We start from the raw sequence: 25,069 nt of genomic DNA, 5'->3' as shown, positions 1-25,069 counted from the left end.
CATCACCCATTGAGGAAGAACTAGCAGCCATACTCACTTTTGTCCTTTAATGTACCTAAAGCACGGATTGCCCTTCTCCTAAATGCTTGTATTGCTCATGCATTTGGACCATAAATAGAGGCCCCCACAGATATGGAGGATTGGAGCTCGGATATCAACTTGATATAATCGGAGAGAAAGAAGATTTTCTTCAATCCGCTCAACTCGAATCTCTCAAAAAGATAAACTAGAAGAAGATGAAGGAATCATGAAAATAAAGCTTAGGTCCCCTTTTCTTACATTAATCCTCAAAAAAATGAGATACGTAGCCTCTATTTCTAATATGAGGTTCGCCCTAACATATTTTGAGTTGGATTCCTCTTTCTAATCCTAGTAGGACTTTCTTTCCTAAAATAGATATATCTAGTAGAAATCTTCTAGAAATATCAAAAAGGTATATCACGACTTTTGCATCAACTCTGTCCTCAGTCACTTCGTCAGATTTTTATCACATAGAGAGCTACGCCTAGTCAAAATCTTATTTAAAAAAAAAACTTTCGGTTTGACTAGTCCATATTGGGGTCTAAATAGTGAAATTTTGGCCTGATTAAACCTCCTAAGTGGTTCGTCTCAAAGTTGTAGATCTCAAAAATATATCTAATTTAAAAAAAAAAAGATTATCTCAATCGGGCATTGTACGACTAAGTTATGGCCTCTAGAAGTTTGGCTGCGACTCAGCTTCTCGATGTGGCGGATCTCGCTCATGTACTCTCTCCAGCCCTGCTCATAGTGGTTGAAGTGGTACACATCGAGTCTAAAGATCCTCTTAGATCATGGTGAAAGTTCTTAAAGTTCAAGATCATAGGACTCGCCGCATCTCGCACCTCTCTAAGTTAGACATATGTGGCACACCCACAGTCGTCCAATCCCATCACATGTTTAGGTCCCCCTTTCCATCCCGTCCTTCGAGAAGAAGGTGCAAATAAGCTCTTTGGTATGCTAGTGGGACAAGGATAGCTACTAAGATGCTGCCGTGAAGTAGAAATGATGCTCAACCATCAAGTTTAGTAGGAAGCCTAGAATTAAAGAACCTTAGATTTCTAAAACTGGGCCAACCAAACAAAGTTCTCAGGCTTAGCTAGGAGTTGAAGTTCTTGGCAAGCAAACTAGCTCAATCCCTTCAGAGATCATGGCTCCGAGAACCAAGTTTCTCAAGTAGGGTTGATGCCTCCATCAGCCGGTCCATTGTAGGAGGTTGTCTTGCAATTCAGGTTCTATATGGATGAGAGCCAATGAGACCTATTGGAAGTTGTAGCAAGCGAAGTCACCACCATGCTGTGTCCATTTATTGAACAATACGAGTCATCCTTGACTTTGATAGCCAAACAGATCAAAAGATTCGTCTCCATTATATCAAACACCATAGCATGCACCAACGTATCTTGTGATGAATGTGGCCGAATAGTAGCACCTATATGGTGATTTAATCGGTTGATTAGCTGCTATAATAGGGAGCATTAGGATTCTAGAGAAGCACGATCTCTAGAAATTTGTAACTTATAAAAATGGCAAAGCCAAGTATTGCCCTGGTGAGTCCTCAAGGTCTAAGGACTGAGGCGAAGGGGAGGCTACTCTGCAGTTGAATCTGGGATTAATGGGTCAGCTCGAGCATGCTGCTACAAATATTTTGATAAATGCTCGGCCAATTCTTGCGCCCAGGATGAGTTTTGGCTGCCTTGACCTATGGATGTATGCCGGAAGGAATCATTCAAGTGGAGGATTCACGCCGACAACAAATCCATTAGGAGATAGATGTGCCTCGGTGGCAATATATGGACAAGGGCAACAACTTAATTAGCCTTGATGCAGACTATACCTATTCCAAGGGTTGGGAAGCAATAACATTAGTGGGTTCCACCTTCTCTTCTTCATCACCAACCATGCACACTGAATCTGATTGAAAGGATGATTCATAGCACATCAGGAGGATGAAATGTATAGATTTGACTTGACATACCCATCTAATGTCTTATAGGCAAAATTAAATTTCAAAATTGGCTAACCTGTTGGATAATCAATATCTCAATTTGTCGTTAGTTTCAAATTTCTTTATGTGTGTATAAAGAAATTTAAGCCCTTTCTTACCATGTCTCAAACTAAAACTAGATCTCTTTATATAACTTGGGCAAGTTATATTGAGGTATGCAGGGGCTCCATCATATTGAGTTCAAAATTAAGATGGACCTTGGAGCCTGAGGATCCTCTTCTCAAATTGTGGTACAGAAAATGTCAAAAAAGAAAAATCAAATACCTACGGGATGAAAGCATAGGGCTTCTTTGGCATTTTTCTTGTTTCCTATTTAAAAGAAAACAGAAACCAAGACAAAATAAGTTTGACACAACTATTTCTATTTCCTACTTCTAAAAATAATTCTCATGATATCTGAAAAAGTGAAAACAAGAAAATCTTGCTTCCATTTCTCTTATAATCAAGAAATTGAAGTATTTCATGATTTAATGGTACTGTTATCCAATTTTCTTACTAAATATATGTTACAATAAAGTTCTCGCAATCTTTAGAAATGGATGTAAGAAAAAACACCATGATCATTATTTTTGTGAGCACAAAATATCACTGGAATACAACTTTTTAAATATAACAATATACGTCGATATAACATTTATGCAATATCTATAACATTGTTTTTACTTGCAAGTAGAAGCAAGAGCTAGAAAGAAGGCTTGTTAATTTGTACTGGATGGGTGCTGATGCACCATGATATGGAGGGCCTATATTAAGTCTAGAATAAAACTTGAGGATGCAAATTAAATTTTCTATTAGAACTAGAATTTTGATAATCCTGGGCCTTCCAAGTCAACTGTCCTTTTGTAAGCATAACTTCAGTTATACACATCCATTTGGACGCGAGAGTACTTGTTTCAAAACTAATTTCATTTGCTATGAGTGTTTTCTACTATGAGTTTTAGATAGTTTGGTTGTTATAAAGTTCAAAAGCTGGTTTGAAGTTTCAAAACAGAGATTCCTGATTTGAGTCGATTTAGATGAGACATAACGTGATTCTTCCGAGTTTGCACAGTATTGGTTGAGAAGGGTTATACAAGTTCCTAGTTGATTTTGGAATTATTTGATGGCTTTGCAAATAGGGAAAGCTAGACATACGAATTTCATATATATTTTTTATAAATTATAAACAACATTTATTCTAATAGTGGATTTCATGAAATTCTAAGTTTCTCTCCCCTTAGCCCCGTGCACTTCTCGTTTATGAGTCCAACCTCACCCAAAACCATTCTAAACTTAAAACCATGGGAGTCTCAACTCCATCTCAAGTCATTTTGCATAAAAGATTGGGGCTGATCCTATCTTGAATTTACAAGTAAAGTCTTATGAGTAGGAGTGGCAAAAGTTTGAGCTCAGCTCTTTCTTGGCTCAAAAAGAAAAAGAAAAAAAGAAGAAGAAAAAAAGAGCTCAGCTCAAGCTTGGTTCAAAGCTAAATGAACTGAGCTTATAGAAGCAATGTAAGCTCGAAGTTAATTTCAAGTCAAGATAAAAATGGACTCGGCTTGATCAGACTCACCTTTATTAAGCTTGAAACTATATATTTTATCTAAATTAAGATGGTGGCTACCGGATCTCGTATTCAATAGCTGTCAGGAGCAGTCATTTAATGCTTGAATGTTTAACTAAATTTTGAAACTCTCGGTTCAAGCTTTAATTGAATTCTAGCTCAATTTGGGATGTTTAAGTTGGTCAATTAAGCTCATGTTTTGCTTGATTCAAAATGTAGCTTGAATCAAGATCAAAATAGTGCTAAACAAATCAAGCTTGTTCAGACCTAGGCTTGATCAAGCTCGGCTCAATTATACCCTAACTTTTGAGGTATTTAGGCCAACCTGGCTCATTGTTAAACCTAACTGTCGCAAAATCCCCTACCAACAAGATTTTGAAAGGTGCAAATAAATGAATATAGATATCAAGCTAACCCATTAAACTCATAGATTCAGGCATTTCATTGAAACCTAAAACAACATGGACTTGCAACCACGCATTCAGTAATCCTTTGAAAACTACAATAATTTGCACTTAAACCAGATGGATTTTGGGGGATCCAATCCATGTAAGTTTATAGGCAAAGTATTGACTGATCTAGTGAAACTCAGCTGAGTTTTGTTATTAATCCAACCAGGTTTGAAGTTCAAAATAATGATGCGACCACCCAGATTGATGAGTTGTAATTGCTAGTGGCATCTAGCTACGTTTGGTTTGAAGGCTCACCAGCTTAGATGGTTTCCTTTGCCCTATGGGTACGTTTGCTTTGCCCCCCCCCCCCCCCCCCCCCCGGGGGCTGAAAGAATGGAATCTCTCTTTGCAAAAACAGCTGTGCTCCATTGCGCTTAGACAATGCCAGCACAAAGCACCAAGGGTCATGAATCGAATCCACCATCCAAAACGATATCCAAACCCAGATTTCATAAAGTAGTTCACGCTTGACATCTTATGTGCAAAGCAAACTTAAAAATAATATAAGCAAGATTTTTGTGAAACATAATATGAGCATGATTATTCTACAATAATAATTTATTACAATCCAAGCAAAGCGAAAGAGCACATGAGATTCCACTTCCTCTCTGTTTCTCTAATGCATCATGAGATCTATCCTCCCCTACACTCAGAGATGGCTTGGCACCCCCTACTGTAGGGACTGGCCTTGGGAAGGGCACGGCAGTTGTAGTAGGGCACCCCAGGCTTGGTGCAAGGCACCACATCCCCCTTGAGAGCCTCGTAGCTGATGTAGTTCTTGTGGGCAGCCCAAAGCACTCTTCTGTTGGTCTCTGAGTCCATCTCCATCTCTCCTTTCTCCCAGAGGCAGTCCCTAAACTTCCCGGAGCATCCCAACTCCACCACCACCTCCCCTCCAATGCTCTTCCTTGATGCAAAGAGGAGCAGCAGTGCCACTGAGATCAGACTCTTCTTCAAGGTGGAGTTGACGGGAGGCTTTGCCATCTCCTCTCGATGAGGATTTCTCTCCCCGCTTTTTTTCTTCTCCCCTGCTCTCTCTCTGTCTTCCCTCTCTGAGTGGAAAACTTTTAATGTGGCCACCTGCTTTAGTTTTCTTGTCAGTGAAAAAAGACCAACCACCAGGTCCACCAGGCCGTAAGCCTTTATTGAGTTCACATATGCCATCAAGGGGCTCAGCTCTTGTGGGCTCCAAGAGTATTAAGGCATACAGGAGTGAAATGGGTGACGGAATGTACTCTCCAAGCATGACCTAAGAGCCAAAGTGTTCCCAATTCCCAGATACATCACAATGGATGGACTCTCAAAAGTCTAGTCTGATGGTAGATCCAGGGTACAGTTAGAGGCTTAGAGAAGTAACAAATCTAGGAGCCAAATGAGAGGTAAAGCATAATGGTAGTGGATGATAGGCATTGAAGGAAAACACATTATGTTCTCCAAGTTGACCCATTCCCGGAAGAAGGAATCCAACTGTGGAACCTTACCAATAGGGCTCTCCTTTCTATCTACTCCAATCCCACGTTGATGGGGGAAAGCTATACGGTTTTACAGTGTTCTTAATGTTGTATTAAAGCAAGCAAACCCAGAAGGGCATCAATGGCATGGATGTGGATGCTACCTTTTGTTGCAAAACATTCGGGCTATAGTTAGTGGCGACATGGCATTTCAGACCAAGCATGTATATAGAGAAGCTAACGGGCCGCAGATTGGATGGTCTCGTATGTAGCCGATCACTCTAGAGAGTTCTAGTGAGTTGGGAAGAGAGAGTTGTCTAGAGCACAACTTGCTGTTTTTTTAACTTTTTTGGATGTATCCATAATAGAACTGTATAAATCATCCGTAAAAAAAAGTTAGGGCAAACCACTCCACTTGAAAGTTTAATACCACAGTAATAACTCTCCAGTGCTCCATTTAGGCCTGTAGGTGATGATGCTGTACATGTTTTGAAGCCACATAAATTGGGAAAAATTGTGCATTAATGAAGTCCTCTAGTGGACATAAATGATGAGCAGTAATTTGTATAGCATGGCCCCATGTTGGTTAATTTTGCAAACGACCTTTGTGGTGTTGCCGGACAAAAGGCTAACCTTTATTGTTAAGGTAGTAATAAGATCGGGTCGGATCAGAAACAAGTCAGGTCAAATATAGAATAGATAAATATTCTGACAACTCAAACGTGACTTGTTTACTAAAGGTGACAACAATCAACTTTTGAACCTATCTATTTTATTAAGCAGGTAATCTTATCCGATCTACGTACAATAGGTTGAAATAAGTTAAACGAATTAAATGATTAAGCATTGCTATCCTTATATTGTGTAGCCAACACTACCCTACAAGATGAGCTATAAAAGGGAAGGAAGGGAGCCTCAAGCAATGATTTTAGACCTCATCTACCAGGTTGTTTCTTTGTCTCCGAATTCCGAAACCTTTCCTTGACCAAAGTATGTTTTCTTTGCCAGATGCCAAGTAGGATGAGAGTGCAATGGTTTCAATCCATTGGGTCGCAAAGCCTTCAATGTAAAATACTTATCTCAACATGAGGTGATGAAGCTTTAGTCGAACAAGGATTATATGCAAAACTGAAACGGTTGAACAAGGATTAGGTGTTCCAATATCTATGACACTTGGAAATAACTAGAGGAGAAAATTCAAAAAAGTATGCTAATGCACAAAGAAAAGCTACAACCTAACCTATTTCCAATCATGGGAACTTCATCGCTCAACAACAATCAGAACAGAATGCCAAGGACAAAGCAATGCTTTCTTTCTTTTCTTTTCTTTTTTTCTTTTTTTTTTCTTTTTTTTTTTTTTGGTGCAACAGCAACTTACATGCACCGGGCATAGGTACATCCAACAAAATCAGAAAAAAAAAAGATGACAAAGAGACTGAGGCACTGATGCACCCTTGCCCCAGATAAATATTTCCGAGTGGTGGGCCGCAAATGAGGCCACCCAACCGGCTGCACTGTTCGCCTTCCTATAGATGTGAGTAGCTTACGAAAGACCATCCTAACCTAAGAGTCTACGAACATCACAAAGCAATGCTTTCTTGGCCAGCAAAGCCACAGCAGACAGCAATGTCGAAAGATAGTCTTTTCAAGCACATGATAATGTTTTCTCCATGGTATCAGAAAATACTCCTAATTACATGGAGAATTCATTGATTACATGAATAACTGGAACTAATAGGTTTCTTGCCATACATCATATAAAAGGTCTTTCAAGGATTCCTGCACCAAATGGAGCGAGGGCTAGAAAAATTTAATCTTACCAACAAGATCATGTTGGAATGTTAGAAAACTGGCTAATTCAGCAAAGAAGAGAATTAAAATTACATATGTACCGACTGGAGAAAATTGAAGGTGGTCATATATTAATAGAATGGTCAGAATGATCAGAACTGCTACTATAGAGGGCTACATTATGTCCGGTCATACGAGTAAGCATTAAGGTCATGGAACTTTCTAAACTTTGCAGCCAATAAATTTAGATCCGAATCATTAAGCCATATTAAAAGATTAAGTCCTGATAGTTTTTGATGCAAATAAAAATAATACAAAAAAAAGAATCTAACTATTTTCTTAAGGTTATATGCAAAATATAATGACACACAACAACACGTTTATATTAGTCAAAGACTCAAGCTGCCATCATATTTCAACCCCAACATGGGGAAGAAATGTGGGTTCGCACTGCTTGGAACTCCTGCTACTACCAAAGAAACGTGTGAATAGACCACTAAAGATGTCAAAAAAGTTTAGCCATCATAATAAGAATTTTCATCCAAGCAAGCCTCCACTGAAGAACTTCTGACATAACAAGGTCACTTTATGGGCCCGGTCCATTGATTGGCCCAAGCCCTATATCCTCCCCTCACAAATCTCAAAGCAAAAAAAAGAAGAAAAATATTTTTGTGCCTCACGTGCGAACAAGCGGACTCCTTCCAAGAGTCCGACTTCTTCCCGGACTCCGACGAGTGCAAGGAGTCTACGGCTCATTGGAGCCCTAGATGCATCTTATACATGAACTTCCCTCTACCTTCTAACCATCTCACCCAAACCCCCATCGATCACCAGTGAAATCCGTGAGGTCTCTTTTGATTTTTCCGTCGAGCGATCTTACAATCCACCACCCATTCTCATTGGAAAAGAGGGCCGAAGACTTTGCCGGATACGTCGTATGGCCTTTAAACCCTCTTCCCTCTCTTCCATTGGTTCTAAGGCCGCCATTGCCCTGTTGATGGCCGGATCTCTAAGAAGGGTTCCTCCATTTTTTTTTCTTTCTACTTTCCATCCAGCTGGTCGCCGCCGCCAAGGGTTTTCCTATTTTTTTTATGGTTTTACCAGCATTTTGGTATGGTTCATGACTCATATCTACCTTAAATTTTCTTGTGTGAGTGGACATTCTTATTGAATTAAACTCACACCATCTCTTTTCTTTCCCTTTTTAGAGTTATAGGATGCTTAGTTTCGAATGGATCGGGCGTAGAGCTCGAGCATTGGAGTTCGTTGATTTTCTAATACCAGATAAACATTTGAATATTTGTAATTGAGTAAATTCTTCTGACGATGAATTTTTTTAGTTAAACTATTATGGTTAAATTCTATAATTAATTTAATTATTTTGGTTCTATTGGAAATATTCTTCAATTTATAGGTCTCGCATGATCTTATGGGCATTGCTCTAAGGTTTATGCTACTGTATCACCTTTTTGACCTAGGCGATAAATTCGGAGCGTGATAGCATCTGCCATCAGTATATCTGAAAGATAAATCGGCAAATCCGATGAAGTTAAAGAAGTATCACCTTTTCTACATGATGTGATACTCAATGTAAGTCTCCAAATATTTATTATCAGTAGATGAATAAGATCCTGATGCTGGATTTTGCAAGAATCTAGAAGATGATCATTTTTTAGGCCCCTTCTAATATAATATTCAGTAACAGCATATATCAGGCCCTGCCATGCCACTCCCATTTTAGCTAAAAGGACCGTCACATCCATAAGGAAAGAAACACCTACCGCAACAAGAGCTCCCCTGAGTTCCGAATAACCAACTTGTCGCAATCAAGAACTGTACTCAGGTTTGTTGTGCATAACTCTTCCAGCCTATTGCTTAACTCCATCCTGATTCGCTCAGTATAAACCAAATCAAATAATCCTTTATGCGCACCAACTTACCTGGGAAAGCCTCTTTTGATTCAATTGCATAGCTATCATCTAAACTACTTGATATGCTTCCATGTTACACTAGAACTTCGCAAATGTGCTCCATGTCTACTTTCTGGATATGGAGTGAGCACCAAAGGCGTATTTTTCTTAAAAGAAAGGGAGCCTTTTCATAATAAGACTCACAAATTAGGTGCTTAACAAAATAGAAGTGATATGGGACTCATTAATTGGTGACTATCCGCAGTATGATACTGGAAGATAAGCACTTCTTTGAATATAGTAGGCTATTTCACATATTTTGGTTTGTGAGCTAAGCCGTTTAAAATACCTTTTATCAGCCAAGTGAATAAAGCTAAGACTTTATCTTTGAAGCATATCTTGGCTATGGCTGATTTTTCACATGAACTAGGATTCGGTGACTAAAGTCATGATTAAGGGCCATAGGAATATCCTACAAGAATTGGATTTGTTGGCCCCAACATCGGCGGAGCCGTCCTGAATCAGGCAGTTCCGGCTATTCCGCACCGTACCGGTGGCTCATCGGTACGGTTTTGGCAACGAAAACAAAATTCGTTGCCAGAGGCAGAGAAGGAGAGGGAAAAGAGAGAAAGAGTGGAGGAGGTAGGGAGGCCGGCAGAGGCCGGTGCTGGGCTTTTTCGCGATTTACGCGACCATTCCCTTGTTTCATTCGAAATAGGGGTCGGCCGCATTTTAATTTTGCAATTCTTAAGGGCCTAGCGCTAGCTTCCGTCGACCCTCTGCTGGCCTCCGCCACCTTCCGTTTGCCTCTCTGCTTGCCTGCTCTCTCTGTCTTTTTCTTTTTCGTTCTCCCTCTCTCCCATCTGTTCAACTGTCGGTACGGGCTCAACACGGCACGATGCAGGCCCGTACCGACTTGTTCTGCCGGAAAATCAGTACAATGCCCAATACCAGTTTTGCCGATGTTGGTTGGCCCACCTCGCTCATATTCTTCCAAGGACCTGCCCAAATTGGAGCATGTATCCCATTTTATAGGCCTGTTGGTATGCAAGATTAAAACAAAGACTTAGGAAGGTTGTATTTCCCCTCTCATAGGATAAGTACGACAACAGGTCAAAGATGGATCAGGTAGGCCATTACTCGTCTATTGGCGGGGCAAGGTTAGCAGGGTTGGATAGAGTGCTTTGGACTAATTGGATTGAGTAAACTATAAAAATTATTTTTTTATACAAATTAAATAAATAAAAAAATTAAATAAATAAGACACTTCCCAAGACATTAAAAAAAATAAGAGTCAAAGACTTAAAAGATGATCAAGCAAATTTTAGACAACAATAGAAACATAGCAAGCAAAATATTGTTCTTTAATAACTCAAATATTTCTTAAACTATGAAAAGTAATTAATAAGAAAATGAACAATTAAGCATCATGGCGTGTAACTTTTCACATGTTCAATCTTCCTCACAAATGGAGCGATTACGGCAAAAAGCAAAAAAGGAATTTGTGAAAAGTTATATACATGTGAGTTAGATTAAGGTAGGTTTTACTATTACTTGTACCTAACCTAAATCCGCAAGCAGTGGGATAAACCCATTCCATTTACGTCGGGTCGGTATCCAATGGATTGAAATAAATTACCACCCCTACCACAAGATTCAAGCTGCAGGGATATTGAATTAATATGGGCCGTACCTAAATAGACTGCCTAATCTATGAATCCAACAGGAACCCTGTAGGATTTCCCCCGATGCCCTAAAAGGAGCAAATATACTATGCAAACTAGGTCCAATAAAATGTGATTTGAAGACATTAGGAGCGGACCATATCATTGCAAAGTATTTTAAGCCTAAGGAATTTCAATTTGTTATCAAGGAAAATTTATATTCTTTAAAAGCTGGAGCTCAAGGTTACATTTATTTCCTGCCAAGGCAATTGCCCAACTGTGCGAGTCAACAAAAAACTTTCCTCCTATGAGAATAGGCTCACCACAGATATAATATACTTGGTCTAAACAGATGTATTCTAAACAGGTTGAAGAAGTTTATTAGTACATGGCTTGCTGTGCTAATTTACAACCATCCCTCCCTTACCCACCCTCCGAACACAAACAAGTAGATGCACAGATGCATGCATTTAAAAAAAAAGGTTAATTTACTAACCATGGCATTCTTTCAATGAAGAAGATTTTGGCTTCAGTCGTTGCTGTTAAAATCTATAAGGATATGATCATAAATCATTCTAGAATATGCCTTCTATTTAACAAACAAATTGCACCACTTGATCTTCAGAAAGACAACTATCCCCTGAGTTCCGCAACATAACTTTGCTCGACGATAGCAAATTATCTCATGCCTCATGATTTATGGAAACCTGACGAATTCTATTAACAAAAGCTTCCTCCTGTCTTAACTAAATGAACTAGAAAACTATTAAAATAAGAAAAAAGAGAAAAAGAAAAGCAAAAAGAAAATCAAGAGATTTTGTTAACCCTATTTTAATGCACAGGAATTGTTTGGAAGCCAATTTTGTGCCTCTAGGTTCGAGTCTTTGCACACAAACAATTGCCTTGGTTAGCATTTTGTAGTCCCGGAAGGAACAAGACAAAGAAGCTGTCACAACTGATTGGCTGAATGTGAATTCGATATATATAACTTTGGTTTTAGGAAACTGATCCTGATTTTAAAAGGTTTTCTAGGTAAGCAGTATAATTGTCTTATTTCCATTTCGACACAAAGTTTGATCCAATTTTCCTAGCATGAGTCCTCTATTTTTCTGCTTCTAAGCACTTTTATCTTAAAATTTTTCTAACAAAATGTGAGTTTAGAATTCCACATCTGAATTATAGTTTTGTACTGAGACTAATATTATTTTCAACTTACGTTTTTCTAGATAAAAAAACATTAAATTCCCCCTAAACCCCTTTACCAAATTGTATCCTCCCTAAAACTTATGATCTCCTTTTCTTGAGAGTAAAGTGAACCTGCTGGACCTGATTGATTCACAGATTTAAACTTTTGGAACTCCCTTCATCTGATACAGACCATCTTTATATCAAGTTATATCTGAGCATATGAAAGAGTGCCAATCACATATCCAATGTGCACATCTACATGAGATGAAGATAAACAAAGACAAATTGAAATTATTAAGCAAAAGCAGAAGACAGATGAGTGGCATATTGATGGAATGAAGACTTGATGAAATTAAAGGAATGCCACCTTAGATGCTAGATATCTTTCCAAATTTTCCCTTGGAAGAGTGAATAGTTACAAGGAATCCATGGCCGAGCAAAATGTTAATCATGGACTGGTCTGCACCAGTCAAAATAAAATGACACCCTTGCTTCATAGATAACACTTGCTAAGGTGTTATTTTGATCTAAAAAGTTTAAGAAAAAATGCAGCTTCCTCCCGACCCATTAAAGGAGTCCCATATTTGTGGTGGCAATTCTATTTTATTATCTATCATCTTTATTGAGGCAACATTATAGGAAACAAGCAAAATTCTGAATCTCCTTAAACATTATATTTGTGGTGGCAATTCCTTCTAATATGAGTCCTATCATCATTTGTATCGGTAACATCATTTTGAATGAAGATTGTTTGAAGATGTTAAGATGTGCATAAGACATGGTAAGGTTGAAGTGAGAGAAGTCTTAAGAGATTAAGAAATTATTAACATGATTTGAGAGTTTTTCAACTAGCATCATTTTCATATCTCAAGCGTAGGCCGTAGAAACCTTTGGATTATTTTGATGATAATTTGCTGTTTAAAGTTGAGACATTGCAGTTTTGGCAGTTTTCCAATATTTCTACCCATATCATTTCTTGTCTAACCTTATACTTTACAATCCAAATTTACCAATTGTTTCGTCTATAAGTTTCTTACCCTCCTCTGGCTACTGAAATGGCAACAAATTTACTACTGAAAGAAAAACCTTTGCCTACCTCTTCTGCATTCATCCAACCCCTACCACAACCAATCGTCAAAGCTTGAATCATTTGATTTATGGACTAAAGCAAAATTCATCATAATTCAAAAAAACCTACATAATTGGGATTCTCATCTTAAAATATTTTTCAAAGAGCCTAGCCTGAAGATCTCACACCATGCTATTTGCAACAAACTTAAGTGTCAACACATTTTGAAGCTGTAAATTAAACATCTACCTGGCAAATGATTCCTCACTTTCTGGTTTACCGCTTTCAGCTATGTTTCTTGTTAACAAGCAATATCAAGTTAAGTGCTAATAATTAGTCATTAAATGACAACTTTTAGAAAACGCTGCCCAAACTCAATATATTCCAAAGAGAGTTTCATATACAAACAACTCTATTCATATTCTCTAGTCCTACCTTCCTATGAGGACAAGAAATATTCCCTATCAAATTGTAGAACTAAATATTCCCATTTCAAAATCACCACACTGAGGCTTTAATGTCTTAACATTGTTCTTCGTAAATTCTATCATTCTTGATCTATTAAATCTCAAACCTGCAAAGTCTTTCTCTGCTCATTCTAAATATTTTGCAATATATCCTCCATGCTTCATGATTAAGCCAGCGATGATCCTATTCCACTTGTATGACTTCATCACCATTGGGGAAATCATTTCCTAACATCCCTTTTCCCATTATCACTTTACCCCAAACCTTGGTCCTAAATTTCAGCCCTCGCATCTCCTTCAGAATTCAACCTGAAAGTACCAATAGATGATATGTACTCCAACAAAATCAAACTTCCCAGAAAGTTGGTCAGTTGCTGTAGCCAGCTTGCATCCAAACCTGCACTCTCTGCTGTGTTTACAGATAGCCTTTAGCCCCCACAATGAAACAATGCATATCTTTCTCCCCTTAATGAAGACAACATTAGTTTTTAAAGGAAAGTGAATCGATTGCTTAATGTTTATGTCCCTGTAAACTATGGCAAATTTTTATATTGCATGCTGACTTCCTGATTTGGACCATATAATCGCCCAGCCTTCCCACACCCATGTATTTATTTAAACATCACACATCATTACATCATCCTCTTGGGCAAGTATATTTTTAGCTATTGCAAATTTGTTACAATGTTACATTTCTTGTTAGACTGTCATATATTTCTTACTGCAGTATGTGAACCAATTCAATCACAGCCTAACCTTTGTGGTTAATTAAATACTTCACTGAACATGTGTGACACGAGGAGCCAGGTGGATGTCTTGGATGTTACGTCTTAGAGAAGCATGTAAGTTTGAATTCTCTTGTGTCCATCCATCCCTTCTTTAAGTTCCTTTCTCATGATGATTGAACTTCCCATTTGGAGTCCTTCAACTATAAGGCCCTCCCACCCTCATCTTTTGTCTTTCTCCCTTTTTCCCTTTCTTTTGGGGTTCCTGTCTGGCAAGAAATCACATGGCAGGGATGGTTCAACATTTGGTTTCAAGTTTCTTCATAAGTTGGCTAATAGTTTTAGAGATTAAGGAATTTCTAGGCGCTAGCAATCATTTTTGACAAGACCACTAATTAACTTGCAGTCTATTGGAGCAAGATGAGCAGACCAGTGTCGCAAGTGGAGATTGTTGCAGACATACATGCGTGTATGATACATCATATGTATATATCTGTGGTTCGCATATTCATCCATATGCACACATGCAAACATATGTTTGTGCATAAGTGTGTGTATATATCTATGTGCATGTGAGTGTATAGGTATACACGTATGTATACATGTGTCTGTATGTATGCACGTAATGTAAACTAGAAAAAACTAGTTGATCATAGATTTAATGTTTTCGAACTTTATTTAGGTAATTTTTAGAGTAGGCCTTGAAGTTCTGTTTTAAGTAGAATTGGTGTGCAAAAGTCCTACATTAGTTATATCTAAGGTTGGAGTAATAAAGTCATTAGAATTTAATATTCTGCTATTTTTGGCGCCTTTCTATTAACGGTTATGTTGGATTTCGAATTTGACATTTTAGATAAGCTTTGTGTATCCATATGGAAGTTCAATACTTGATTATTAAAAACATTAGTTTACTTGTAAAACAAGTATAATAGGGCTCAATGGCTAACTTCTAGAAGGTGTTGTATGTAATCTAATCTGAAACAAAGAATGGATTTTTAAGGCTAGGTTTGCACCCACACCCCCCACCCCCCCACAAAACACCAACCTCCCCTGTCACACATGTGCACACACAATTCCCTTCCTTTCTTCTTGATCATGCCTGTATCATCTTCGCACTCAAGTAATATTATCAATGTTTTTGCTTTTCTATACATCACTTAATACTTATCTTTTACACAAATATTTAATTAATGTTTTGAGTTTATATTGTAGGTCTATTACTGACAAGCATCCTTTACAAAGTTGTTCTTTGAACATATGCTTCATTTAAAAGCTTAAGACAATTTGTAGCCCATTTAAAATTTTATAATTGCCAGAAAACACCTTTGTCTGACCTGTTTTCTGTAATGGCCCAGCAACTAGATTTTTTGAAACATTTTCTAGTTTTTCCAACCCTTTCAAGTCCTTCCATGTATTATAGGTCACCCCCTATTGATCCTACATCAATTTGTTTATGCATACATGCATGCGTGCACAAGCAGATACTATCATATAAAATACTTGAATTTTCTATAATATCTGGATTGTTTGTCATATGGATTTTTAGGTTTATTGGTTGTCATATTTCTTTCATGTTACATTTGTGTCCCAAATTCTTTTCTAAAGTTTCATGGTCTTGTTACTTAAATGTACTCCTCAAAATCTCCCTATCTATCTGTTACACATTTTTTTCATGATAAAAATAAAGAAAAAGCAAGGAAAACGAATGTATGAATGTGAAATGGCATGAATAATATAAATATGTGCGTTTACATATTCTGGTTCATCATGGTTGACAGTTCAGTCAATTTTGTCCCAAGAAGATAGCAATTAATCAACATTACAAAACTAGTTAAATATATGATAGCTGTTTAGAAGTGTAAAATCAGAAACGTACAAAGCTTACCATCTACACACATGCAGTCACTCACACATAAACACCCACCCACAAACAAAGATCATATGGGTCTGGACTCCAGATAGTAAACTCCACAACCGTTTATGGCTTATATATTACTAAATACCCCACTATGGGTATATTCTCAACCCAATGCCTAGATACAAAGCTTTCAAATGGATATTAAGTTTTTAATCATGGTTTAAATCTCCTCATCATAGTCTTAATAAGGCACTTAGTTAATCTTCTTTTCAAATTCCTTTATGTCCTACTCTCCTCTACTTTTACTTGCTCTCTCTCTCTCTCTCTGTGTGTGTGTGTGTGTGTATGTGATGATTGACTTCTCATCTTCCTAACACCACAAGTTTTCTTCTTGATGTAGGAAATTTTGAGAAACCACCCCCTTACTCCATCATATATATCACCTATTAGGGAATTTATACATTGATACACATGAATATACATGTACATTTACACATGAACATACATGTAGTCTCCATGCATAAAACTGAAAATGGATGATTTTGACTAATATATAGTTAGAATATATTACATAATATGGTAGCACAAATTTCATGGATCTTCAAGAGAGTTGTGAGAGCATAATAAATACAATAGCTTTGCAGATAGATAGATTTATCCTTGTCCTACCTGTCCCAAAACTATGTCTAGAAGGACGATACATACAATTGAAGTGCATCAATCAAGAAAGGGGACTTTATGAATTTCAATGTGACAGACAACATAAAAAGCCACACCCTGCAATAGCTCAAGAAAGATCTATTTGTATATATTGAACAAGTATTATGCACATAAATCCTTCAAGTCTATAGTTTTTTATTTAAAAAAATGATTATATACACACATATACTGTCTGAATGCTGGAATCCCTTCAGTGAAAACTCTCCATGCTGGACTCCCATTACAAAACCTTTTTCTATTTCTAGAGAATTTATCTCTGTGGTGCTCTTGTTCTCTACTTTCCACAATTTTATGAATACTCATATTTAGATAAAGATATCCTCATAAATTCATTCTTTACTAAGAGAAACATAAGTGCACCACCAAAAACAAGGGCATAGCTATCAGATTTTGTACATAATAAAAGAACCCAGCCATTTATATATTCCAGGATGTGCATCTCTAATTCTACAAGGAGTGTCCCTATATGTCCTCTTAGATCCGCCAAATCTCTATCTACTCTATAAATAACCTCAAACACTTAATAGCATCAATTACGCTCTAGTTGGGGTGTTGTCCATCCACACACCACATGCATTGCACATATCAAATTCTAGTAATTTCCTTATTCCGGCATATGTTGCATGTGTCAATATCGTAATATACACACAAGCACAAGCTCTTGTGCACATATATATTTTTTGCATCCCTGTATATGCCTATAGGCTTAAAAGTAAACAACAAATGACACTGATGCAACAGTAAACAGTGTCCAACAAATCAATTGGGAAGAACTAGAATAACCATCTGACAATGAATACTGAGAGTGAAATGGTTAGCTAGAACATAATGGTCTATAGAACAGTAAGGTAATAAAAAATGCTACAACTACTCATGTAAGTTTTACAAAGATTATAATAAATCAAGAGAGGGCAGGTCTTGGCGCAATGGTAGGGTTGCTCCATTGTAATAAACATGGAAATAGTCTATGCACGCAGGTAAGGCTGGGTACATTCTACCCTCCCCAAACCCCGTAGTGGTGGGAGCCTCATGCACTGATGTGCCTTTTTATACTCTACACCAAGAAGGGAAAGCTACTAGTACTTTCACTAATTAAGATGGTGAGAGATGGTGGGTGAAGACCATAAATGCCATTACACTACATTAAATTCTAACAAGGATACTATAAGAAAACAGAATCCAAAACCACAAAAAATTTGCAAACTTGCAAATGGAACTGCATAATCTGGACAAGATGCCAAAGTGATGCATGTTGCTAAAACAGTAAAACAGGGAAAAAACAGAAAATTATGAAAGTCATCCTTTTCTATGTAGAATGCATCAGTAAATTATTAATGACTATATCAAATTTTCTTCCTTCTCGAGATTGGTACAAAACTTTGTTTGTTATACCTCCGATGTTTCTAAAAACATCTTCAAAAGTCACAAGAAAATTTGTCAGTGAGAACTCATGACTTGCTCAGGGAAAATATGCTTGCTGAGAACTTTTGCTTATAAGCTAGGCTCTATTTGGAAAAATATAGAAACTCAATGTACTTTAAACAGAAAGCTATCAGAGAAACAAAACATGCGAAATATAGAAAAGGACCACAAAAAGAATCCAACCAAAGTAGAAAGAAGGTTCACAGCAAATATTTACAAATTATGTAAAACAAATCCATTGGCCAATCACTCAAATAATTGAATAAGTCACTTTAGTCCTTAGCTAGACATAATGTCCTTTCTCAATTTTCTAATAAATATATACTAAAAATGTTTTGAGATGAATAGCAGCATCTATCAGCACATAACTATTTTTGTTGATTTGAAGTAAAAGACCAACTCCTCGAGCATTAATCCACCATCAGATTTATGTATACATGTATAGGACACTGGATCATGATTAGCTTATATTAGATGAAACATTCATACCATAACTGTAGATTGTACAAGGTTATTGGTTGTGAAATCTTACATGTATCTCATGGAACCAAACCAAAGACGAGACTGTTGTATGAGCAACTCAGAGAGTAAGCTGCTCCATATCTTTTCTGTTTCTCCATATGTCCTCATTGGCTTGCTTCCTCTCTTCCTGTTGCTCATCACCAGGATTTGCCCTCAAACTCGAGCTCGCCTCTTCAGTGTCTGAAGAACCTGGCCTTTCGGTTAGGAATTGCTCCCAGAACACATCATTTGCTCTTTGTTCATGAGATGCAGGTTCTTGATTACTACTTGGAGTGACCTCTTGCAGAGAGGTAGCTTTTGCATCGGCGGAAGTACTTTGGATATTCCCAACAGCTTTACCAAGATTGTCGTCCTTATGTATGTTGGCTGCTCCTAACTCGCTGGAATTGGCAGCATTGGCGACATCATGATCGACTGAGTTTGAAGTTCTGCTTGAATACTGATTACTGTCTATTTGCATAGAAGATGAAGCAAGAGTGAGATTCAAATGGCATGAAAAGTTCCCATCCCCCTCATCAACTGCTCTTGGAAGCAACAAATTCTTTGTCGGACATATAGATGCCCCTGTATCCGAAAGATCTAGCGGCTGCGGTGACAAAGGAAGGTTTTCCATTCTCACGGGGCCGCACTCAGGTTGCTTCGTGCGCGGGCTATCGTTATCTTCATGGGAGCTCTGAGTGCTCACAGCGACCAAATTAACCGAAATAGCTGGGCACAACTCCAATTTTAGCTTATCACAAAAATCCATGTGGAATCCATGCCCGATGTCGGACTTCGAAGTGCTGCTATGATCATCATAGAAGCTATTTTCTGGGGCCTCCTGGCAATACTCCATCCCCGGCAATCGCCTTTTCTTATGAATCGCCGAGAAATCCACCGACGAAGCCACTGCCATCTTCAGAAGATTCTCCACGAACCGGGGGTTCTCCAAGGCCCTCTGCAAGAAAGCAATCATCTTGAGCTGCCGCTGCTCCATCTCGGCCAGCCGCCGCTCGAGGTCGTCGAGCTGGATCTTTGTCCCGGACTGTTGCTGCCTGAACCGCCACAGGTCGGCCTGGAGGGCGGCCTTCTCCCGCGTGATCCTCTCGATCTCCTCCTCCAGCGCCGCCCGCTCGGAGTAGGCGAATGAGCCCGGCGGGTGACTGTGGCTGTGGATGGGCTTGCGGCGGTGGATGTTCTTGAGCAAATGCTTCTGCCCCTTGACGAATTCCTCGTTCGCGAACTCCCATCTCTCTGGATCGATCTTCCGAAAACCCTATCCATCAAGATTGAATTTTTGACTTTAATCGCAGATCAATTCCATCAAAATAAAAAAAAACAAGAACAAGAACTTCTTGGAATCGACCAGGGAAAACTAGCTAGGATTTTAGAAATTACGTAGGTATTGAGCTGGCGGATGAAGCTGGAGAAGTTGTTGTGCTTGAAGTAGGCGGGGAGGAGGTGGGCAGCGAAGTCGGGGGGATTCCAGACGATGAAACTGGCCTGGGTGGGGCTCCAGGAGACGATGTCGTCGGTGGCGGAGTCGTCCACCATGTCGTAGGTTTTCAGCAGGAAAGGAGCAGGGCCGCCGCCGCTTCCTCCTCCTCCGCTGCCGCCACCGGTGGAGCCGGGCTGGCCACCTTCCATCGCTTGCATTTTTTTTTTCCGGGGTCGATGGATCGTTCTATCGGCGCTTCTTGTTTTGGGCGGTATCGGTGTGGTAAGAGAGGACTTAGCGACGACTTTTGGGGGCGAGAAGGGAGGGTAAGGCGGGGGTGGACGACGGAAGGTTCGAGGGAGGGGTCGTGGGAGCGTTGGGCTGTGGGGCCCGGCCGGGTGCGCTGGGCACGGTTCTTTGATGTTGGATAGAGTCTAGGCTGGGCGAGCGATCCCATTTTATAATGCGTGCTGCAGCGGCACCGAACCGGATCCGGTTGAAAACAAGTCAGCCGGAGTGGTTGGGCGCATTCCTGAGCACATTTTCTGTTCCTCCGCTATTATGCAATCTACTTTTTAGTGATTTAGCTGGCTGTACTTATATAAAATTAGTATGAGCAAGCGATGTACCTAAAAAAAAAAAACACAAGTACTCAAAAATGCTGATAGAAAATTGTGGATAAAAAGAATTATTTAATCCAATTAGAGTAATATGAATTAAGCAAACTTGGGGCAGTGATTTTTGAGGCATCAGACCACGCCGGAGCAAGGAAGCGTGGCCTCCCTAAAGTTTGGCCCAAGATGGATTCAAGAAAATTTTATATGGATGTGATAACCGTTCCCGTTTCTAGTAGAAACGGGGGAGGCCAGCACACCAAAGGGCAGGCGTTTCGGTTACCTGATGGCGGGCGGTTACAACCATCCGCCTTCCCCTGCAATCAGAGGCTACAAGAAGCCCCGATCGGTGGAGACTTTCATCACCCTCTTCCTTTTTCTCCACTGTCCCTCTCTCACAACCCTTCACGGTTGGCAAGACCTGGTGTTGGACCCGCGCCGCTGGAGCAGAAGGCCGCATCGCCGGAGTAGGAGGCGGACGACCACCTTCATATCAGGTAAGCTTCAATTCCTTTCCTCTACAAATTATGCTTTGTAGAGTAGATTTAGAACAAAATAAAAATTAAAACGGGAAGGGAAGAAGAGGGAAGAAAGAGAGATGAAGAGGGGGAGGTAGACCGCGGCTACCGAGACTGCCATAGGCGTAGCTGGTGCCGCCGGCCTCAAGCCGACCCTCTCCCGAGCCGATCCCCCTTCACGGGAGAAGGAAGGGGGAGGAGATAAGCAAAAAAAAAAAAGGATTTACCAGTGGATGATCCGCAGCCGCAATCGCAAGTGCCGGCCTCGGCCGTAGATCGCAGGCCGTGGGTTGCCGGCTGCGGGATGCCGATGCGGCCGCAGGCCGTCGATGCACCCCAGAGCACGACCATGGGCACGGCCGCGGGTGTGGCCGTGGGCACTGCAGGCCGGCCGCCGGGCGCTATCGGCCGCTGCCCGTTCCTCCCAAGCCTCCCGAGCTCGCTCGTTTCCTTCCACGAGAGAAGAAATGAGAAGAAAGGGGGAAGGAGAAATCAGGAGAAGAGAAGAGGAGGAGAAGAAAAAGAAAGAAGAAAGAATGGGAGAAGAAGGTTCGGGGAGGGAGAAGGAAGAAAAGAAAAAGAAGAAAAGAAGCAAAAGAAAAGAAAAAGAAAAGAAAAGGAAAGAAAAAGAAAAAAGAAAAAGAGAGAGACCCTTAACGGGTCCGACCTAACGGGTCTGATCCGAGTACGGGTCCGACCTAACGGGTCTGATCCGAGTACGGGTCCGAACCTGTTAGGTCCAAATAAAAGAAAAGAAAAATGGGTTTAGCCAAATTTGACTAAAACCGAGCCCAATCAGATTGGGCTAAGTCCGGACGAACCCAAACTATAAATTGGGTTAAATCCGAACCAAATTAAGCCCAATTGAGTTGGGTCTGAACCTAATTAAGCTGAGTTAGTCTCAGCAGACCCAAATTGAATATGAATCAAGCCCAATTCAAAACCAGTTTAACTAAATTGAGACCGAATTGACTTTGGGCTGACCCTGACTCAAGCCTAGATGAGCCACATTGACCCTGGACCAAAATTAAACCTAATTGGACTTGAAATTGAGCCCAATAACATAATCAGAAAACCAAATTGACCTGATAGGGCTAGACCCAATCAGGAACCGAGCCCAATTCTTTAATTAAAGACCCAATTGACCTACGTGAACCCAATCTGGTTCTAAATCGAGGCCAAGGGCTCTAAATTAAGTAAATTGGACTTGAGATCCAAGCAAGTAAATTCATATTATGATAAATTAGAAAATTATGAAATAAATAGAGAATAATGTGACTTCTATGTGATTTATTTAGGTGATCAAGGATTTGTCATCCGGACGTAAGAAATTGGAAAGCATATTGCAGTAGGTAACCTTGGCACTGATCTTAAAGTTTTTAAATTACTGTTTATTTACAATTATGAAAATGTATTGGTTATGATATATTTTTCTCAAAATCAGGATCAAGTATATGATTGCATGTGATTCATGAATTTGATTAAAGAGCATTTTTCATGAGTATTTGATGGTGTATGAGTTATGAAATTATGATTATGTTAGACTGCATGAAAAATGATATTTGAGACATGTTTATGTATTTTAAATTATATGATGCCATTTATCATTTTTCAACCTATTTATGATGATTATGATTTATAAAAGAAAAAAAAATGATTTATGAACTCTCAGATAGCTATGACCACCTCTAGAAATAGAGGCCAGTCGACACTCTGGAGCTAGCATCCAAAGAATAACAGGCCCTCTACCAACGGGTTAAAGTTGGTAACGAATGACAGAATTAGTCGACTAAGATTAACAGGCCCTGTCACGGGATTATAGTGACCATAGCAGCACATCCGTCTGAGAGTATGTTTTATAAAGTATGGATAAATGGAAATATTTCTATATGACTTGCATTATCATGGTTATGAACTTTCATGGATGGATCATGCATTGCTTTATGACCTGATTTGTGTGTATCATCTATAAAATATTTTATTTTACTACAACTGTTGGCTTTTTAATCACTGCATTGGCATAATTATACTTGATCCAATAAGATAGTACCTGGTTACTTACTGAGCTGTGTAGCTCATACCTTTTTATCTACTTTTTTCTACAGATGAATAAGACCACTAGGAGCAGGGAGCTTGATGTTATTCAGGGTTGGGGTAATTGAAAATGTTATGTAATAATCAGATTTTAGAAGCTCTGTACTGTTCCAACTTCTTCAATAATGTTATGACATTAGTAAATGAAACTATTTATTTTTATTATGAAATTTTATGTGGCTTCGTGTTATTGTGTGCATAAGATAGCAATAGCACGGCCGTGTCATGATCCGGATTTGGGGCGTGGCATTTAGTGGTATCAGAGCAATAGGTTTAATCAAGAGTAAAAAGAAAAAAAAAATAGTAAGGGAAATGGGTTGTTAATCCTCGTTCAATTAAATTCGGCATATTCAAAAGAAAGAAAATTAGTTAATTGAATTATGCTAATATTTTTGATAGGTGAAAATGAGGAACAGAGAGGAGGAAGTCTTGGCAAATATTGCAGCTCGGAGGAGAGGAGCAAAAGGGAGAGGACTTGCCAGGCAGCTAGCTGAGCAAACTCTAAACCTAACTGCCACCCAGGCTGATTTTGCTGGAGCAAGTCAGATGATGACTCAGCTCCTTCAGATGCAGCAGGAGATGCAACAACAGATGCAGCAGCAGATACAGCAGCAGATGCAGATGCAGCAGCAGATGCAAATGCAGATGCATCAGCAGGTGCAGCAGCAGGTGCAGACCACTGCCCGACCTGCACAGTCCATTGAGTCCTACTATGAGCAATTCCGTAGGCTCAACCCACCTATGTTTGATGGTGGAGCTGACCCTCTGGTTGCTGAGACCTGGATTCGGGAGGTAGAGAAGATGTTCAAAGCCTTGCAATATCCCGAAGAAGTGAATGTCAGATTGACTATCCCTATGCTGAAAGGGAATGCAGAGTTCTAGTGGACGGCCATTGAAGCTGCACTCGAGGGTGAGGATGAGCTACCGACATGGGAAGAATTCAAGAAGATGTTTTATGACCAGTATTTTCCCGAGTCAGTCAGAATATCTAAAGAAAATAAATTTTTATCTCTGAGGCAGATAGATGATATGATTGTGCTAGAATATGCCAACAAATTTACTGAGCTAGGTCGGTTCTGCCCTCAGATGATAGAGATTGAGAGAAGCAAGGCTAATTGATTTGAGCAAGGCTTGAGGGACGAAATTCGATCCCGATTGTTAGTTCTGATTTTTACCAGCTACGGAGAGGCCCTGGAGAGAGCACTGAAGGTAGAAGCAGATCTGAAGAAATCAGGGAAGGAAAGAGGTGAGCAGAAAAGGGCCGAGTCGTCAAGGAATCCGATGAACCGACCAAGAAACTTTGAGGGCCCTCCTAACAAGAAGAAGAAATTTAAGGCTTGTTATTACTGTGACAAAATGCATTCTAGTCCTTGCTTGAAGAGGATGGGAGCCTGTTTTATATGTGGGCAGCCAGGACACATAGCCAGAGATTGCCCGAACAAAAAGAAGGTTGAATCTGGACCTTCTAGACCAACTGATCAGATGCAGAGAGGAGCTGCACGGGTGTACGCACTGACACGACAGGATGCTAGTGCCAGTGACAGAGTTGTGGCAGGTATGATTTCCATCAACTCTGTTGATGCTTCAGTACTATTTGATTCTAGCGCTACACATTCCT

The 25,069-nt window shown here is 39.5% G+C and overlaps 1 protein-coding gene across 1 annotated transcript; it reads right to left on the bottom strand.

Annotated features, from left to right (window-relative positions):
• Nucleotides 1-18,476: 18,476 nt before the first annotated feature.
• On the bottom strand, nucleotides 18,477-20,655 carry LOC103717176 (heat stress transcription factor A-5-like). Its single transcript, XM_008805465.6, has 2 exons — nucleotides 20,186-20,655; nucleotides 18,477-20,063 (listed from the first exon to the last, which is right to left on the bottom strand). Exons 1-2 carry the CDS (start codon nucleotides 20,441-20,443, stop codon nucleotides 18,867-18,869), a joined length of 1,455 nt encoding a protein of 484 aa, XP_008803687.4. The 5' UTR covers nucleotides 20,444-20,655; the 3' UTR covers nucleotides 18,477-18,866.
• Nucleotides 20,656-25,069: the final 4,414 nt, after the last annotated feature.

The sequence above is a fragment of the Phoenix dactylifera genome, chromosome 13, assembly GCF_051530095.1.
Source record: "Phoenix dactylifera cultivar Ajwa chromosome 13, Ajwa_hap1_PhDact_Kaust_v1.1, whole genome shotgun sequence".
NCBI classification, from domain to species: domain Eukaryota; kingdom Viridiplantae; phylum Streptophyta; class Magnoliopsida; order Arecales; family Arecaceae; genus Phoenix; species Phoenix dactylifera.
This window is presented reverse-complemented; position numbering and strand designations above follow the sequence as displayed.

Coding starts and splice junctions, on each gene's coding strand:
- LOC103717176 (XM_008805465.6), bottom strand. CDS start 20,443: ATGCAAGCGATGGAAGGTGGCCAGCCCGGCTCCACCGGTGGCGGCAGC. Junction 20,064..20,185: donor TCCGCCAGCTCAATACCTAC/GTAATTTCTAAA, acceptor CTTGATGGATAG/GGTTTTCGGAAGATCGATCC.